This window comes from Cheilinus undulatus, linkage group 6, assembly GCF_018320785.1.
Source record: "Cheilinus undulatus linkage group 6, ASM1832078v1, whole genome shotgun sequence".
Lineage (NCBI taxonomy): Eukaryota > Metazoa > Chordata > Actinopteri > Labriformes > Labridae > Cheilinus > Cheilinus undulatus.
The window spans coordinates 32,419,455-32,438,848 of NC_054870.1; the positions used below are offsets into that span (position 1 = coordinate 32,419,455).

The 19,394-nt window shown below is 39.6% G+C and overlaps 1 protein-coding gene across 1 annotated transcript; it reads left to right on the forward strand.

The window, feature by feature from the left end:
• Nucleotides 1-1,074: 1,074 nt before the first annotated feature.
• Nucleotides 1,075-16,282, forward strand: edrf1 (erythroid differentiation regulatory factor 1). The gene is made up of 25 exons (XM_041789999.1): nucleotides 1,075-1,552; nucleotides 2,106-2,314; nucleotides 2,597-2,663; nucleotides 2,759-2,884; nucleotides 2,975-3,099; nucleotides 3,184-3,328; nucleotides 3,483-3,584; nucleotides 3,672-3,793; nucleotides 5,687-5,798; nucleotides 5,943-6,090; nucleotides 6,173-6,284; nucleotides 6,733-6,844; nucleotides 6,926-7,201; nucleotides 7,310-7,381; nucleotides 7,478-7,625; nucleotides 8,045-8,236; nucleotides 8,555-8,755; nucleotides 8,916-9,134; nucleotides 9,320-9,546; nucleotides 11,210-11,368; nucleotides 11,574-11,723; nucleotides 11,900-12,053; nucleotides 12,136-12,251; nucleotides 12,347-12,519; nucleotides 15,447-16,282. Exons 1-25 carry the CDS (start codon nucleotides 1,454-1,456, stop codon nucleotides 15,610-15,612), a joined length of 3,732 nt encoding a protein of 1,243 aa, XP_041645933.1. The 5' UTR covers nucleotides 1,075-1,453; the 3' UTR covers nucleotides 15,613-16,282.
• Nucleotides 16,283-19,394: the final 3,112 nt, after the last annotated feature.

Genomic DNA, 19,394 nt, shown 5'->3' on the forward strand with positions numbered 1-19,394 from the left:
TTTTTTTTTACAAAGACACGGTGGTCAACAATTGCTTTCCATGAACATAACATTGTCTACTTGAAAATATATAGATAAAAGGTGTGACAGTTACAAGTATGGAAATCCATTTCCAAACAAGAAGACACCAAGTTTTTGCCAATTCTTTGGCAACAATTATGGAATTTTAAAAAGTGAGATTTAGCGTAATAGTCATAATTTTAGAAGTCAAGTGTAATATATGATGTATTAATTTAAAAAAAAATTTTAACAGAAGAAAAAGTTGAGATTGGGAGATAAAACGCAGCATTATAAGATAGTATACAGTTGTAAATTTGGTTAAGGCAAAAGTATGCAGACAAAAAAACGCAAAAGCCTGAGTTTAAAATTCTCAAATGAGCAGAGGGTATAAAAAATGTAATAAAAGTTTAAAATAACCAGATCAAAAGTCAAATTTATGAGTCGAAAAGTCTGGGACCCAGGTCATACTTATGGCAAAATTCACAAGTTTTTTTTATGTGGTGATTTTTACATCTTTCTAATTAAGATTTACATGTCTCCTAATTTTGACTATTCATTTACATTTAGACATAAAAATACATAATTAGGTTTTATTTGTATTTTTTGTTTTTAATTAGTGCTAGTCGTTTATATATTTATGGCGTTTATTATCTTCCATATTTAACCTTATAATAATATAATATAATAATTTCTCAAACGATATTTTAACCCCACAGTCTCAAGGCAACACCTTTTATAAACTTTTAACTACGCTACTCTTGGTAATGCAAGCCCTTATACTTTTTGGTAAATCCTTTCAAAATCAAACACCCTAGAACAAGAGAGAAGGTGCTGCACTTTTCTGGAAAGACGAAGGGCAGTCTTATTTTGAGAGTACTTCCGGGTAAAATATGGTGAGAATAGATATCGACATAGCGAAATGTGCTCTTTCTGGATTGTGCACAAGCTAATGCCCACGTTAGAAACTTAAAAAAACGACAGTAAATTCAAATGAAAAAAAAAAAGAATGAAATTAAGACTACTCTTGGAGTGGGTCTCACCGTGAACCCGGAAGTTGTTGTTGGATTACTAACGTGTGCTCTGACAACAACATTCAGGCTCTCTGCTGGTGGGAAGAGAAGAAGCAGTTGATTATTTAACTGCCTTAGTGAGGTCCGGACATAGATTAATATAGCAACAACATCCTCTTCGTACGTTACGTTTGGCTTAAATTAGATATCGTCTTTGTATTGTTATACTCTTTACAGCCTTAGGAACAAGCGCTGATTTTTCGGGGAGTTAGCCAGTCAAGCTAGCAAACAGCAGACATTTTCTAACTTTAATGATTTAACCGACGTGTCTCACGTGATGTGTCGCTAATCGATGGATAGCCATTGAGTTGTTAGCCATGGGTAGGTAGTCAGGTGGTTTATAATTGCCAGTGTTTGGTGGTCTTAGCCGTCCTGTGATCAGTATGAGCGCATCGGCTGGGGGCAGAGAGTCTGGGACCCCCTTGGATAAAGTGAAGGAGGATACCGGGGGTCCTACCTGTACAGGAGAGAACAACAAACATGTAAGTATCAAGACTGCACAGAGACAACTGAGTATCTATTATCAGGGGTGGAAAGATTGCAAAAAAGGGGCATAGTTACTTTGATGCAGTTTAACTTAAGTAGAAGTCAAGTTGCTCCTCTATGAATCCAGCCTTGTTAGAGTTAGTAGTACCTCTGTTAATTTCCTAAAGTACTGAAGAAATTAGTGTCAAAAAATTAAACAAAGTACAGTCTCTCTTTTTCAGAGAGCAACAAAGGAGAACTAATCTCACCCGTTTGTTTCATAGAATTAACACACCCACCACAGAAAGTTCAATTCAGTCACAGATGCTGCTCTTCACAAACTGTTGATGCACAGGCAAAGTTATTTACCATATAAGTTAACTGACCACCTTTAAGTTATGCATACAAACAAAACATGGCATCTGCTGCAGTTTTTTTTTTTTTTTTTAAGGAACAAAATAGATAAAACTCCAATGCCTCTGATTCTTAATTATGAAAAATAACTTAGATATAGATAATATAGAGACATAAAAGTATGTTGCTCTTGTTGTCTATATTGTTGTCTTGCAGGACTCTGCAATTTGCACGGGTAACACTGAAATTAAGAGTCGTGCTGTCGTCAAGTATTCGGCTGCTCCACCACCTACCAGCTATGCCCTGCTTCAGGAGAAGACTGACCTCAAGCTGCCGCCTGCCAACTGGTTGAGAGAAAACCCCCAGCTAGGCAGTGCTGGTACCACCATACTGGGGTCTAGCAGTAAGAGCAAACCTTTCTCCAGGTATAGTATCATAAGGAAAAAGAAAATCCTCTACTGACCTGTTGCTATGGTGTGAAACTGTGGTCCCTAAAAATTTAGCTCATTGAAGGGAAGATGCTGTTTGTTTTTGAGGTGAAATAGCAAACGTGTTACAGTCTGAATTGTACCATATGGTTTCACATAACTTGAGCTCTGAATTGATGATGATATATTGAAGCATCACAATGATGTATGTGGTTAAATAAAAAATACAGAGTTATTTGCATACACAGTCATGATGACGTTCCTTTACTCATTCTGCAGTTTTGGGATGGCGTATGACTTCATAGACTGCATCGGAGATGATGTGGACGTGGTGTCAGACTCAGAGGTTTGTGAAGCTGTCAGGGTTAAGCTTTCAAACACTCTCTTTTCCTCTGTAATGTGCACCTCAGTGATTTCTGTGTTGTTTTCTTTTGTATCTAGAACATCAAGAAGCTTCTGAAAATTCCCTACAGCAAGTCACACGTCAGTATGGCAGTTCATCGGGTGGGGAGGACGCTGCTTTTGGACGAGCTGGACATTCAAGAACTCTTCATGAGATCCTCTCAGGTACAGCAGGGCTCTCCAGCCATTTTTATTAAGATAACCTTCAATCATGTAGTTATGTAATGAATGCTCCCTGCTGTTTGTGTGTTGTAGACAGGAGACTGGACATGGCTGAAAGATTTTTACCAGCGACTGATAGATCAGAAGTGGCAGAGGAAAAAGAAAAGTAAAGAGCACTGGTATCAGAAAGCAATTCTGTCAAAGTTCCTTTACTACAGGTGAGTACTTGGTGTAGACTGCTTGTGGAAGCAAGGGTACGTCTTTTCTTCTTTATCACTTTATATCCTCTTTATCATTTCCAGTGTTAATGGGGATGGGGCTGCAGAGCCTGTATCAGACAGTCTGAATGAAGGTGAGGAGGAGGACAGGGCAGAGGAGTTCAGTTCCTCATGGCCAACCACCTTCACCAGTACGTCTGATGCAGAAGAACCAGACACTCCTAAGCAGGTACAGCATTTTGACGTTTTAGCAATTTTTCAGAACTGCTGGATGGGAATGGCAGACCTGCAGCAGAATAAACATAACTGTAGTTTGGCTACTTGTCTAACATGTGTGACATTTTTGGTGTGCACTGACTGTGCTGCTTACATCACATGTGCAGGAAAGTGTTTCCATGGACAGCAAGTTTGCTCTTGGCCAGGTGACATCTGTACCTAAAGAGCAAAACATGCCTATGCTCTTCAACGAAGGGGAGAACAGTCAGGTAAAAAAAGAACATTCCAAGCCGCATCACTAAGTTAAGCCTGATGACTTGGATGTACTGTTTTAAATGATATCATGTGTTTGACAGGGATTGAGGAATGACTTTGTGCGAAACATCATGTGGACATTTGAGGACATCCACATGTTGGTTGGGTCCAATATGCCTATTTTTGGAGGAGGTCGCTATCCTGCCGTCAGTCTGAGACTCAGGTTGGAATCCTAACCATTTCCTTCAATGTAGCTTATAAAGTTAACACTTCTTTAGAGAGAAATTAGTGCTGTAAATGTGCAGTTTTAACTGTATAACACCTAATGATTCTGTTGCCTTCTTGTGTCTCTTTTAATGCTCAGTGTCTGTGTCAGAGAGATAATGCTTATTAGTCTATAGCAAGAGTGTCCAAACTATGGCTTGGGGGCCAATTTTGGTTTTTGGTTGCCCTGCAGCAAATCCTAAAAAAGAAAATGAGATATGGCCCACATTAGATCATAAAGCTTTTGCTTAAAGGGATACTTTAAATGGATGAATTGTACTACTTAGTTTCAGCACAAGGCATGGCTAATGTGCTCATTCTGTAAGCAAACATTTTGTCAAGAAGAATTTATTGATATGTGTTTTGTGATGAAATTGAGACAACACTGTAAATGGTAAACATACTGGCAACCAAAATTATAACAGTCGCTTGTCTTGCCCTGATAGCTTACAGCAGCAAATAGCAGTACGGATAGCATTCCAAGGGTGGAGCCAGTAGTAGCCAGGGCTGACCAGGGCCCCTAAAATTTGATTGGCCTACACAAAATCCTTCAAACAATTGCCTATTTGCCTTGTCAGCCATATCCAATTAGCCAGTATCTTAGCATGTCAGACTGGTTTTACTAACTTTAATTTTTCAAGGTAAAGTATATGAAAGTGACCCCAACATACTTATATTTTTTCTATATATGGCCATCAGTGGAAAACATTTGGACACCCCTGGTCTATAATGTCTGGTGTATGTTCTTGGAATTTAAACTTTTTTCCTGATGAAAAAAAAAAGTATTTTGCAGTTTTGTTTTAATAAAAGCAATCTGATCTCAAAATGGTAGGGCTGTAGCCAACCAAAGAAAAACTTGGTCATCTAAAACCGCACCAGATCGTCAATTAATCATTTGGTTGTGGGACAGACAAACAAGAAAATAAAAACTTGGATTTTGGTTGAACATGAGGTCATCGACCAATTAATTGACCAATCGACTTGAGGCTGTCAGCCGTACAAAATGGTGGCCTGCACTAGGTTGAACTGGCTGTGTGTAGGTAAATCAAGGATGCACAATATTATCATGTGAGATAAATTTCAGCACTGTGTGTCATCAGGTTGTTACAGTGCTGTTTGTAGCTCTCAAATAGGCAAATGAAGTTTGGCTACAATGTTACTTTTGAAAACAGATTTTGTATAAAGAAGGCATGAAATCTAGTGTTTTTTGTTGTTATTATTCCTCAGTTGTTATCTATATTTGCAAAATTTTAAGGGTATGATATAGTATTGGCAGATATTGGCTTAAAAAGGTGAATCATCTGTATCGGCAGAAATGTAAATTTCTGCTAATATTTTTATAAACAACATTTTGGTTATAAAAATCTGGCTATATAAACTGTTAATTTTGGCCATACAAACAAATAATTGAGTGGAGATTTGGGGAGGACCAACTGATATATGTTGACTTAAGTCTTTTTCTTTATTCATCATCATTCTTCAAACTTTGAAGAGTTTTTTTAAGGACTGCAATTTGTTGGTTTAACTAGCTACAAACCTTAAATTGCGTGTTTAGAGGAATAAAGTTGTTGCTCTGAACTACATTTAAAAGTCAGTATTTATATCGGTATCGACTAAAAATAATTTGTAAATATCGGCATTTCGGATAGTAGCAAAACCTCAATATTGTGCATCCCTATTTTTAAATATCACAACATCACATCAGTTACAAACTAGTTTCATTTTAGCACAGACTTTACAATGTAACTGAATACAGAGCTTGTACAGAGCAGGTGCATCATTGTCAGACATTGGCTCCACTACAGTCTTTATTTTTTCCTAACATCCATCTTTTTTAATATTTGTATTTCAGGGACAACAACAAACCAATTAACATTCTGACAGGTATCGACTACTGGCTTGACAATCTGATGTGTAATGTCCCAGAGCTTGTCATGTGCTTTCACGTCAATGGAATCGTCCAGGTAAATCCCCACTATGTTGCAGCATGTATTGGTATAATAGATAATACCTGTTACAATTTTTAACAGTCAACCATATTCTGTATTTTTAAATATATATATAAGTAATGTAATTCTGTTTTCTGTTTTTTTGCTTTTTGTTGGCAGAAATACGAGATGATAAAAACAGAGGACATCCCTCACCTGGAGAACTCCACTTTCTCTACGAGGGTGGTGAAAGACATTGCTCAGAATATCCTCTCCTTCCTAAAGTCCAACTGCACCAAAGAGGGTCACACCTACTGGCTTTTCAAAGGTGGGAGAGGAGTGGAATGGCTTTAAAACTTTAATAAAAGATTGTCTGTCTTAATGTTTTGATGGTATTTTTAATTCCACAGCAAGTGGGAGTGACATTGTGAAGCTTTATGATCTAACCACTCTGTGTGAAGAGGCTGAAGAAGAAAAATGTCAGAATCCCTTCACGCTTCCTGTAGCTGTGTTACTTTATAAGTGAGTATCTGGGATATAGTTAGGGTAAGGGCTTGTTTGTGCTTCAACGTTGAAGGTTCAGGGGTAAACATATCTTGATTTTTTCTTTTGAGCTTTGACTTGCAAAAAGAGAGTTTGTGAAATAGTTTGGCTAATATATGTATATATAGTTAGTGTTGGTCCAATCTTTGCATTTGTAGTCAAACAAGGTTGGTATATAATGCTGAAATGTTAAAAATTTGACAACAATTGGGGCAATCCAAGTATTAAAAAGCCTGTGAAGTCAAAGTAGCTGTTTACACAGTACTAGTGTGTTTTTAGTTTCATAATGAAATATTTTATAAGGCCAGCTATATTCAACTTACTCTTGTCTATTCAGAAGATTTTTTATATTGATTGATGCTTAAATGAGATTAAAAAAAAGTGTAAAACTCTAATGTTCTTGGTCTCTTTTTATTTTGTGGTGCAGAGTCGCTAGCAACTTGATGCTGAAAGCGAGACAAAACAGAAAGCACTATGGCACAATCAGAACATTACTTTTAAACTGCGTCAAACTTCTGGATCAGGAGAGGCATCCCCAGGTAGGTCTATCATTTAACGACCAAATGACTGATGAACAGCTCTGACTGATTCTGATATCAGTCCTTCTCTTTTCTGTTCAGATCATCGCCTCTGCTCACTACATGCTCTCAGAGCTATTCCAGCTTGATGAGCCTCCTCAGGAAGATGGAGGGGAGTCGCTTCGGGCCGGGGGTTCTGAGGACAGCTACAGTGATGAAGACAGGGAGGAAGAGGAGGAGCTGATGGAGGACAGTGATGATGACAGCTCTGATGACTCTTGCTCCAGATCTCAAGATGACAGTAAAGCTGTGGCAGTGATCCGCTCTGTAGGGGAGCTGTCAGTACCAGAGAAATACAAATCAACTCACCAGATCAGAGTGAGTCTATGACCATTTTTTTTACCCAGACCTTAAGGGCACAGAGTTAAATTTCACGAATAATGTATAAAGGCTAAAGAATAGTCTTCCTAATCTCTGTCTTTGCAGCCAAGTGGCCCTTTCCCTGTTTCTCAAGATAAAGAGGAGAGATGTCGACACGTCTTGAGCTACGTACTGAAGGTGAGTCCCTGAATAATGTGTGTGTTAAGAGCACAAACAAAGTAAATCTTTTATTGCCACCTATTATATTAACATAAGCTGTTTTACACCACACAGGGGCTGAAAGCAGTGGATGGAAGTATCAAGAAGGAGAGTGATCTCCCTGCTGCAGACCCAAACACACCCATTCCTCTCAAATATGAGGACAGAAGTGCAGCTGGAGCCTGTGCTGCTGAGACGGGCATCTCACTGCTTCTGGAAAGAGGTCAGTCAGAAAACCAGGTTAAACCAATTTAAGCAGATCTTCATAGTGTCTCAGTAATGCTAGGTGGAAGAAAGGGATCCTATGACCTCTTGAAATTCCCTTTGATCATGGACTGTAGCAAAAAAACAGCACCACCTTTGTCATTGCAGAGTCATATTTTGATATAATGGGATTTTCTGTCTGGTCTTTAACTAGTCATGGTACTCTAAGTACTATTAAATCTTTGCACTTCTCTATGTATTCTAATACAGTCTGAAGAAAAGTGTATAAGGTTCAACACGTTTACAGCCCCAAATTGCATGTAAAATGTTCCTGTTCCTGACATTCTAACAGAAATCCTGTCTGCTAGAATATTTTCCATGTTTCAGCTCCACCATTGTCTGTCTTTTCGGGTTTTACAATGTTTTGTATGTCACCAGTGGGGCCTTTACAGGCGGACCAGAAGCACCCGACTCGCTCAGGGATGATCCCCGGCTCTTGGCAGCACCGAATGAAGCTGCAGCTCTTCCTCAAAGCCTCCAAGGCGTACTATGTCCTATCTGACGCAGCCACTAACCTGCACAAGTACGGACGAGCCCTGCGTTACATCAAACTATCTCTACAGAGCTACGGTAGGTTTTTTAGCTCTGCAATTCACTATTAATATCAACTAGCGATATTAATAGTTATCTTAATAGAAATCTTAAATCAAAGGGGGTTTCAATGGTTTTGCAATTCATCACAAATTGTTTGGGTATCAATTGCACACAGTGCTCCAGTGTTTTAGAAACCGAGGTTGTAATAATAAAAAATAACAAGAAAATAATGACTTTGACATTATTTTTTGGGCTAACAAAACTTTAACTTTGATACAGATTAGAAACTTGCCTTTTGGTGATGAAACACAATAACTCACCTTACTTTCCTTCTCTCTCTGTTGTTTCCTGCAGATGCTTATTGTTCAGTGAGCGGCACTCTGCATCCACAGGTGCTGCAGTTTCACAGCCAGTGCCTCTCTCTGTGCGGGGACATCCAGCTGATGTTGGCCCAGAATGGAAACAACAGGGCTGCTTACCAGGAGGAGTACAGCTACCAGACCAAAGAGGACCAGGAGATCTTGCACAGCCTGCACAGAGAGAGCAGCTGCCAGGGTCGGTAACTAAAGACAGACAATGATGATGATATTCATGCACTGATGAGGTCTTGTCTTATGTATAGGAATTATGGGTATTTGGCTTTAATGGAAGTTATTTCTGGGTATTAACGTTGTTTTAATAGTTCTTTATCATGCTTTTACTCTCCACCCACTAGCCTTTAACATGGCGACAGACCTGGCCATGGATCCGGAGTACCAGCTCTTTGTTAGCAGTAAATGCTATGAGGCAGCGTATGAACTGCTTGTCTCTGAAGCTTTGGCAGATCATGACTCTGATCAGCTGGCCCAGGTGCTAAAAAGGCTGGGGAACATCCGCAATGAGATGGGAGTCTATTACATGAACCAGGCGGCAGCCATGCAGACTGAGAAAGAAGGTATACTTGAATAATAGATTTATCTAAGTGAGTTCTAGCCACCACAATAGCAAATCAAAAACATTTATTTTTAATGTGTCGACACAACCTCTGGTGTGTATTTGTGTTGGAGGCTTTGCAGTGAAAAATAGTGACAGAAAAACTGTCCCCTTGAGAAAAACATGTTCCTCTCTTCTACCTTCTAGTGAAGAAGTCTGTGTCAGTAGCAGAGCAAGAGATGTGGAAAAAGAGTTTCGCCTTCTTTGAGAAAGGCATGAAGGACTTTGAAGCCATCGAGGACAGAACCAACACGGCCTTATTGCTGTGTAACACTGGCAGGCTGATGAGAATCTGTGCTCAGGCTCACTGTGCCGTCTCTGCCGACCAGAGCAGAGGGGAGTTCTCACCTGAGGAGACACTCTACTACAACAAGGTGACATGATAAACTCTTATCTTGAATTTACTAATGTCTGCAAGCAAAACCAAACTATCTCTCAAATGTTTGATGTTAATCATTAATCCATGCTGCTACATCTTCATCCTTTTGTGGTTTCTTGTAGGTACATATTTTCTGTTTTGCTTTTTAGGAAAGTCATCTATTTTACATTAAGAAACATATCTAGCAACATATCAGTTTAATTGTTATTTAATTGGAACAGCAAAATAAACATGGAAAATAAAAAACATGCAGTTAGTCTGAAACCTACTGTACAGCCTGGCTCTTCGCTGAGATAGGTTGATACTGTTAAAGCTCTGTGGGCCATGCAGTAAGATAGGTAAGATGATGTCTCCATGTTGGCATGGTGGGTAGGGAGAGCTAGCATGGAGTTATGGGGCACAGGGATGCTAGAGATCACTGTTCAGCCCTCTGGAGGGGTCGTGGGACTAACTTGACAAAACACCAATGAAGGAGGGTTCCTACAAGTAGTAATGGTTTAGGGATTTCTGCACTGAGTGCTAATTATTTTTGTAGGGCACAAGTGTCTGGGTTTATTCAGAATTCTAGACTTTTTCCTCCAACTTAAACTCACTAAGATTTACTTTTGGGCTGTGTATACCTTTATTTATTTATGGGGGAGGCCAGTTAAAAGAAGGAAATAAATGGCAAGGAGCCACAAGCCAGATTCCGACCAGCTAGGCTATCCATGCCCCCTTCTAGCTTAAGCTTAAATAAGTGAAAAATTATTTGGAGGGTTTTAGTTTATATACTAGTTTAAAATATAAAGGGGTAAATGGATTAAAGAATACAAATATGAAAAGAAATGTAATTAAAAAGTGGTTGAGATCCCAAACATTAACACAAATGATATTGTAGTGTTACAATTTGGTTCTAAAAGTTATTTTTTTCTTCCTTTATGTATGAAAATAGATATGTGTTTTTGGACAATATACCTGTAACTACCCATACACTCCTGTAAGATGGAATGGAGGCAAACAAAACGTCTACTCCAGTCTCATAGCGACTTCCACTTCTCCTTCAGTATCATTAAACTGAGTTCCTGTCCGATCTCTGCACAGCTGTTATATTTGTAGTTGTCTTTTTCTGTGCCTAGGCGAGTTGTTTGTAACCAACTCACTCAATCTTTTCTAAAAAGCTCCTCCTTTTTTTTTTTTTTTTTTTTAAAGTATTCTCCTTCCTAGAGGTTTGCTGAACTGGCTTGAACTGCTGGACACTGCTTTGTCCACTTCCTGTATAAGTTTATTTTTGACTTTGAAGGAAAATGACTAGAAAATGCTTCAATTATAAAAATTAGGGTTAATACGATATCAGTGCTTTTTTTTTAATTCTTATTGTACAAGTCTCCTAGTATGTCAACATCTTCTCACATTTGACCATGAAATCAGAGAGAGAGAGTTTCCAACAGGTCCCTTTTTCCTGCCTTGTAAAAGTGTTTGCAGCATAAAACTGATTGAACACAACAGATAACTATTGATAAGTGAAACTTGTTCATGCCAAATAATTTGGCCGATGGCAGATGTTTGTAAACAGGGCCGTTATTAGCCAATACCTCTGTAAAACCAATCCATCCTTGCGTCCCTAAACATGCCCGTCCAATACAAAATTAACCCATGTTCTTGCTTATTTTCCACAATAGGCAATAGACTACTACCTAAGGGCAATGAAATCCCTTGCAAGCCGAGAGTGTCACCCAGCAGTCTGGGACAGTGTGAACTGGGAACTCTCCACCACTTATTTCACTCTGGCTACACTCCTGCAGGACTACGCCCCACTGTCCAGGAAAGCACAGGAGCAGGTGGGTTTGAGCTCTAATATTCCACATAATAATTACCTTTAAGCCTCTCAGAATGTTTGATAATTTTACATTTCTCTTTCAAGTAAATACTACATTTTCTCGCGATAAAGCCAGCTGATTACCCGATCATCTGCAAAACCTATGTGAGTTGCATTACCAGTGTTTACATCGGTTACACTTAAACATGATCAAACTTTTAAATCAGATTGAGCGTGAGGTTACCGAGGCGATGATGAAGTCCCTGCGATACTGTGACCTGCAGACTGAGTCGGCTCGTCAGCCACTCTACCAATACAGAGCTGCCACTATCCACCACCGGCTGGCCTCCATGTACCACAGCTGCTTCCGTAATCAGGTGAGAAACCATGTGAAAGCAGTGAATGACAGAAATTCTTCCTTAAGCTCATAACATCATTAAACCATGTCATTTACTGTTAGAATAAAGAACCAGTCACTTGAACACTGCTAATGGCTGGACTTCATACTTACAGCAGTATATTGTGTGTGTGTTTGTGTCTAATTGTGTGACAGGTTGGGGATGAACATTTGAGGAAGCAGCATCGCAGTCTGGCAGAGCTTCACTACAGTAAGGCTGTATGTCTGTTCCTCAGCCTTAAAGATGCTCCCTGTGAGCTGCTGCGCACGCTACTGGAGAGGGTGGCCTTTGCTGAGTTTACTATGGCAGGTGGGAAGCTGTTGATCTTGATTGGTAATGTGGTGTTGTCATAAGTGAAACACTGATGAACATGCATGATGTTTTTCCACAGGTCAGAGCAGCAGCGCAGCAAAGCTGAAGAGTCTGACTGGAGCGTTGGAGATCATGACAGAAACTCGCTTTGCTTTCCAGATAATTCACAAAGAGCTGCTGGAGGAACAGATAGAGGTAGATATCTCTCATGTCTATTCAGCCTCACAAAGCTCCCTGTTCTTTGCCTTTTCTCCACACTTAAACGTCTCCAATCACTTGTTGTTCTTCAGCCAAGTGAACAACAGCCTGCTGAAGCAGCAGAGTCTCCTGATGTGACCAGCGGCCCGGCCTCAGGACTCAACCTCCAGGAAGTGATGAAGCTGATCGGGGTGTTTGAACCAAGTTTCTCTTTCTTGCTCCTGCAGTTGGTCAAAATGATGACCACGATAAAACGGAAACCAAGGTGAGCAAAATCTTAAATCTTTAATGCAGTTCTTTTCAAGTGACCTCAATCTGGCACTTTTTTCTTCATAAAAGTTCATTTCAATATGAAAAAAGCTTAAAGGAACATCAAACAAGACATTTTTAAGAAAATGATGCAATTCTATGCAATGCTGTGTTTAAAAAGAAAAAAACATACTTCAAAGATAAAAGAGGTGCACTGTAAACACTCACATGTTAAGCTTTAGGCTTTTAGTTGGTTTTCTTTCTTTCAAAGTAATGATTGCTCTTTGGGCAATTTAACAGAATAAATGGAGGAAGGAGACAAGGCAGCAAAGATGATGGTCTGGGCACTATTGTTTCTGTAATCATTATCGAACAATCAACAACTTGTGATTTCAAAACTTCATGAAAATTTGACAATGTTGTAAATTTCACTTGAGGGAGGTGTTCATATGGCCTCGTCCTCTCATGAACACAATAATACAGAAGGCCGAGATTAGATGATTTGAGCAGGTGAGGGGGAATATATGGAACATAGAGGTCAGAAATGTAACAAGGAGCAAGGCCATGTGGTGCTTTATATGTGAGTAATAGGATTTTTTAGTTGATTCTTCACTTGAAGCCAATGGAGAGATGCAAGAGTGGGTGTGATGTGGGACCGGTGGCTGGAGCTGGTTAACAGTCTGGCTGCAGCATTTTGAACTGATTGTAGGCGGTTTAGGGAAGACTGCATCAGGCATGTGTATAGAGAATTACAACTAGACAATTTCCACGAGCGGAAATCGCAAGAGGGACTGGGGGGGGGGGGGGGGGTGCAGGTGCAGGTGCAGGTGTCATCTCAAGATCATTCCTGACAATAGACCCGACTTGTCATTACAAGGTCATGTCCAAGTCCAGGCTGAAGCAACATGTAGCTGCACAATGGCACGGTGAAATGGTTAAGAAACACTGTACATGTCAGGAGGCTTCATTCATGTGTTTTAGTCATGTGTTGCCTGATTAGCTGAGGCTGATCACCTGGCACCTTAGCTTCAGCTGTCTTCTTGATATACCTGGTGCTGTTGGCCCTCCCTATGAAATAGAGTCCTTTAATTGGATTTTATACAGACATGTAGTTCCCGTCAAGGTCTTGATGAGAGCAGGTGCAGAAGAGATGAATTTGATCATTTCCAGCTCTATTTGAACACATTAAAAACTTTTATTGAGAAAGGATTGTGGGTTCTTATTTTGACTGATGTCACCAAAGTCAAGAGAACACACAAGCACACACGCATGTGCGCTTCGCGCGCTAACACCCACACAAATGCACCATCTCTCCCATTCACTTCATATGGGATATATATGTGTGGCTGTCTTTGGCAACTGACGTCGCCAAAGACTTGATGGTGGACTGTGTGTGGATGAGAAACCACCTACAGTGTCCCACCATCCTGTTAAAGCATTGTTTAAATGGGTTGCTTTATTGGAACAGCTCCATGTGCGGAGGCATGATCAGAGCTCATTGAGGGCAGTATGTGTGTTAATCAGTGATGACATCATCATCAATGATCACAGAGAGCAGTTACACCTATGAGAGAAGAGAACAGTTTTGGGTGATTTTGCTTGTGAACACAGTCTCTTTCCCCTCTCCGTGTGCAACAACCGTACATGCTATCATGAAACAGATTTAGGCGTGAGCATCTGTAGGCCTTGAACTATCAGTGATGTTATTTTGGTGTTGATTGTGCAAAAAATGAGGCCGGGGGGGTGAGCTAAAAACGGGCATCTTTCTGACTCTGAAGGCAAAATTATCTGATTCGGTAACATTGCAGCAGATGAGAGAAGTGTCAGCGTACTTGGGACAGTTGGTCCTCTCACACCAAAACTGCAAATGATTTGGCTTTGGTTCTTGATTTGACAGTAGCGGGACAAGATTTCCTCCGTTTTGATATATACTTTATGTGTGTGGTGTTAGATTTGTGGCTGTAGTCAGTAGTTGTTCGCAAAATTGTCAGCTGATGTGTCAGCTCTACCAGCCTCTGGGGTGATGACATCACCCACTCTAGCAGGGGGATTTTTAAGCATTTTCAGTCAACTCAGTAACTAAAACTAGAAGATCCGAGCACATTTCTCCAATTTTATCTTCCCTACATTGGCTCCCAGTATGTTTTAGAATTGATTTTAAGATTTTACCGGTAACTTTAAAGCTCTTAATGGCCTGGCTCCTATCTTCATTTTAGATCTTTTAATTCCTTACGAGCCAGCACGTACCCTGAGATCCTCAGCCAGGGGTCTTCTAGTTGTCCCGGGGACCCAGCTGAAATCTAAAGGGGACAGGGCTTTTTCGGTCAGGGCACCGGGGCTCTGGAACTCCCTGCCTGAGGAAATCAGATTAGCTGAGTCAGTGACTTTTAAATCTCTTCTTAAGACATACTTTTATCAAAGAGCCTTTCTGGATTTCTCTTAAATTTTAACTTCTCTTATTTACCTGATTTTATCTGAGTTTGACATGTCTAGATCTTTTTACCTGTACCCACTTTGCTGCCTGACTACTGGTATTTTATTTGCATTTTAATTCCTTTATTGCATTGTGTTGCTCTTTCTTGTGAAGCACTTTGTAACTTTTGTTTTGAAAAGTGCTCTATAAATAAATAAATAAATAAATAAATAAATAATAACACACAGGAGTTTGGAAGACTCGAAAACCGTAAACCCCATCATCATAACAAGGACATTCCTGAAGACAGGACAAAAATACCTGTGTTTTAAAGTTTGAATGATCTCTGTAGGTGAAAGTATGGCGAAGCACTAGGGGTGGTAAAAAACCACCAACTAGTTTTCTTTCCAGAGTCCATGAAACCTACTTCTGCCATGTTCATCTGACAGCGGCGGGACGTGTCCTGGTGGTAAAGTGACAAGAACACCCTCTGTTCTCCTTCCTGATCAGTATTTTTCTGTTTATTGCAGCAATAAGGACGAGGAGTTGTTGAAAACCTACAAGAATGTTTACTCCAAGCTGCTGAGAGCTGAGAAGAATGCTCCTCTCCTCAGTCGTGTCTCGCACTACATCGAGCTTCTGGAGCAGCTGACTCCACAAACACAAAGTGACGACAAAGCTGCACAGTCGTCATAGTAACAAAATCAAGACCGTCCATACTTCCACAATTGGCTCTCTCTGGGGAACACCTGGATGCCATCATTACCAACAGGTCCATGCTCAGGCAACACACAGAATGACAGTTTGAAAGCTAATTCACCTCCTGCGCCTTTAAACAAATCATTTTCTAACATTTGCATTACAGGTTTTGAATTGTACATTTTTGTTAAAAGACTTGTATATTCAGAAGATATTTAATTTTCTTATTGCTTAGACCTGTATTGTCACATGTAAAGCTCCTATGTGTCAGATTCATTGTACACAGTTGCAGACATCACCTGGGTTGCCTCATTTTTTTACACACAGCAAGAGAAAACCGGTACAATCACACAGAACTTCTACTCATAGGGGATTTATAATGAGAAATAAATCATTAAGCACATTCTTAAAGAGATTATTGCATTTAGTAATTGGTGTTTTTGATATTCAATAATACCAAAAAGCTGTGAATAAAACAGATTTGTCTGAGGGCTTACAGGATGAACTAAGCTTAAAGACCATGTTTGCTTTCAAAGAAAAAATGTGCAATAGTTTGGCAACATTCAGTGCAAACTCAGACTTGTGTGTCCACGTTGCTGTATGTGTTGATGTGAGTTTATATCGGCATGGTTTGCTGTGACATGAGAATAAAAAGTTTTTAAGTATGTGTACTGCCTTTTCAATGTTTTTGCTGAACAGATATGTACATCTCTCAGGCATGTTAAGTTAAAAAGGTTTTCATCAGATCTTTGCGCTTCAAATATACAGTTGATGAAACATAAAGGACTTTTATCAATTTAACTCGGTAACTATGTGACAAATGTAGAGCTAACATGCAGATACAATGCTGTGAAAAAGAACCTTCCCCCTTTCTGATTTCTTTTTTGTATACTTGTCACACTTAAATGTTTCAGATCATCTAATAGATTTTAATATTAGAGAAAGATAAACTGAGTAAAAAAAAAATGCATTTTTGAAAAGATAATTTCATTTATTAAGGGACAACACACCCGAACCTACCTGGCAGTGAGACTTTCACAACGCTGCGGAGGAAATTTGGCCCACTAATCTTTGAAAACATTTTTTAATTTAGCCACATTGAAGGGGTTTAGAACGGCCTGTTTTAGGTCATGCCACAACATCTAAATAGGACTCAAGTCTGGACTGTACAAATATGCACAAAAAAAACAGGAAGGGGGCAAAATTTTTATTCACAGCTCTAATTCCATGAAATGTTAAAGGTGCCGTGTACAAAATACTGTATTGTATTAAGAATAAAAGTTAAAAAATAAAAATCACAAATAAATGGCACTAACTTTACCTAACAAACTTTAGGGAATGGAAAGAATTTAAAAAAATTTGAATGGGGAAAAAATACTTTCTCCATGAGATTGTAAGGAGGCATTTTTATCAAAACACTGGAGAAATGGACTGTCTTTACTTCTGGACTATGAATAAAAATAACACATTGAGGCCCTTTTTGAATATAAAGCAAAAACAAAGCCTGACAGTGGGTAAGACAACTCTAAACTATGTTGTGGCTTTTTTTACTCACTGCATTGCTCTGGGTGACATTTGAAGTGCAGTTTTCAATGTGAATTGGGTCACTCCACTGTTACTGAACTGTATCCACACCAGATGGAGCTGCAGGCAGAGGACAAACTGAACCTCATTAATCAGGCTGTACCCTTGCTGCTTTGGGTGACTGACCGGTGGACACTGACTGGAGATAAAATGTAAAAATGAGGAGCAGAAGTCACACTCATTTAAATACTTAGCCCAGAAATTGATAAACCTAGTAAAAGTGGAATGCCAAGAGTCATCTATGAGGACATTATTAACATTAAGCTACCTTCTTTTAAATTCCATTGGAGACATATATAAGTAATTTTCCCTTGATAAAAAGTACTTCTCAATTTCTATTTTATTTTCAAAAATTACCACTATATATAATTTCTTTCTTTTTTCAAAGAACTTGTTACTTAATTACTTATAAGCTTGTTTTCATCAATATTTGCAAAAATAATGCTGAAAAGTTACACCTGGCTGTTAGTTACATTGCTCTTAGGGGACATGAACCATAAAAACTTCAAAAATAATGTTTTTAATGTTATCTAAATTTAGAAATGTTATTTCTGTGGTAATTTTGTACTTGCAGAAGTTAATACATGCAGTCTCCATTCACAAACATTTGTGAAACAAAATGGGTCGTTCTGAAGAGCTCAGTGACTTCAAGCGTGGTATTGTGATGGTTTCCGCCTTTGCAATAAGACAATCCGTGGAATTTAATCCCTGCTGGGTATTCCACATTCAACTGTAAATGATATTATGACAAAGTGGAAGCATTTAGGAACAACAGCAACTCAGCCACGGATCAGAAGACCACGTAAAATCCCAATGCAGGGTAATGACTGCTCAGGCCTATGGTGTGTAAAAGTCACCAACGCTCTGCTGATTCCATAGCTGAAGAGTTCCGAACTCCCACTGGCATTAATGAAAACACCAAAACTATGCAGCAAGGCCAAGCAGCTGCATGCAATCCTCACATCACTAAGTCCAGTGCCAAGCGTCCGATAGAGTGGTGTAAAGCACACAGACACTGGACTGTGGAGCAGGGGAAATATGTTCTGTGGAGTGAACACATTTTCACTCTTCTCTGTTTGGCAGTCAAATTGGAGAGTCTGGGTTCGGCAGATGCCGGGAGAACGTTACCTGCCTGACTGTGAAGTTAAGTGGAGGAGGGGATAATAGTATGAGGCTGTTTTTCAGGTTTTGGAGCTAGGCCCCTTATCTCCAGTGAAAAGTGTTTTCTTAATGCTTCAGTATACCAAGACACTTTGGACAATGCTATGTTTCCAACTTTGTGGTGTTACAGCCCCGGTCTAGGGAAACCTAGACATAACATGATATTGCCCCAATTCTCCATCCACTCCCAAGAGAGCCAGCAGCACAGTTCCTCAAAAGTTAAACAGTGGTCTATTTGCTAACAAACCGTACAACCAAAGATCCACCCAAGTAACATAAAATCCGCCCCCCGCCCCCCTCCTCCCCTTTACCAAACTGGGGTATTCAAATGTCAGTTAACTCAAAGTGTGGTGTAGCAAATCTCAATCTAAGCAACACACAATTTAAGTTTAACAAACGGTCGGCTGCTACATCATTTTAAGCAACTTAACACTATGAAAGTTGAAATCTAAAAGGTAGTAAAATGTTTCGCCTTTAACAGTTTAAGCACAAAGCACACTACAGTTGGAAGTCTGAAGCTTAAAGGTATTATAGTTAAGTTCTGGATACTATGACTGACTTCTGAGATACTCACTTAATGGTCAAAATTATACACAACACACAGAAGCTACAATTCACAGGCTGCTTTGTTGGAAGTGGCTGGAGTAGAGAGGAAGAGCAGGCTGCAGCAGCAGGTATTTGTAGACTTGCTGGAGTTCCTCAGGTGGCAGCAATCTCTGCAGCAGCCAATCAGCCTCAGCACCAGGACCTAATCAAAGTCACCAACTTAAATCTGACAGGCACACTCACTGAGACAGCCACAGTCATTGACAGCCACACCCACTACTCACACTCTGCAGGAGTGTAGGCAAAGCCACATTTACCAACAAGTACAACAAAACATAACACAGGGTCATTATAATGGCAACTGTTTGAGGAAGGTCCTTTTCTATTCCAACATGACTGTGCCCTAGTGCACAACGCAAGGACTATAAAGACATGGTTTGATATATAAAAATAGGTATTTTTATTTAATTGACATTACTTTGTAGAAA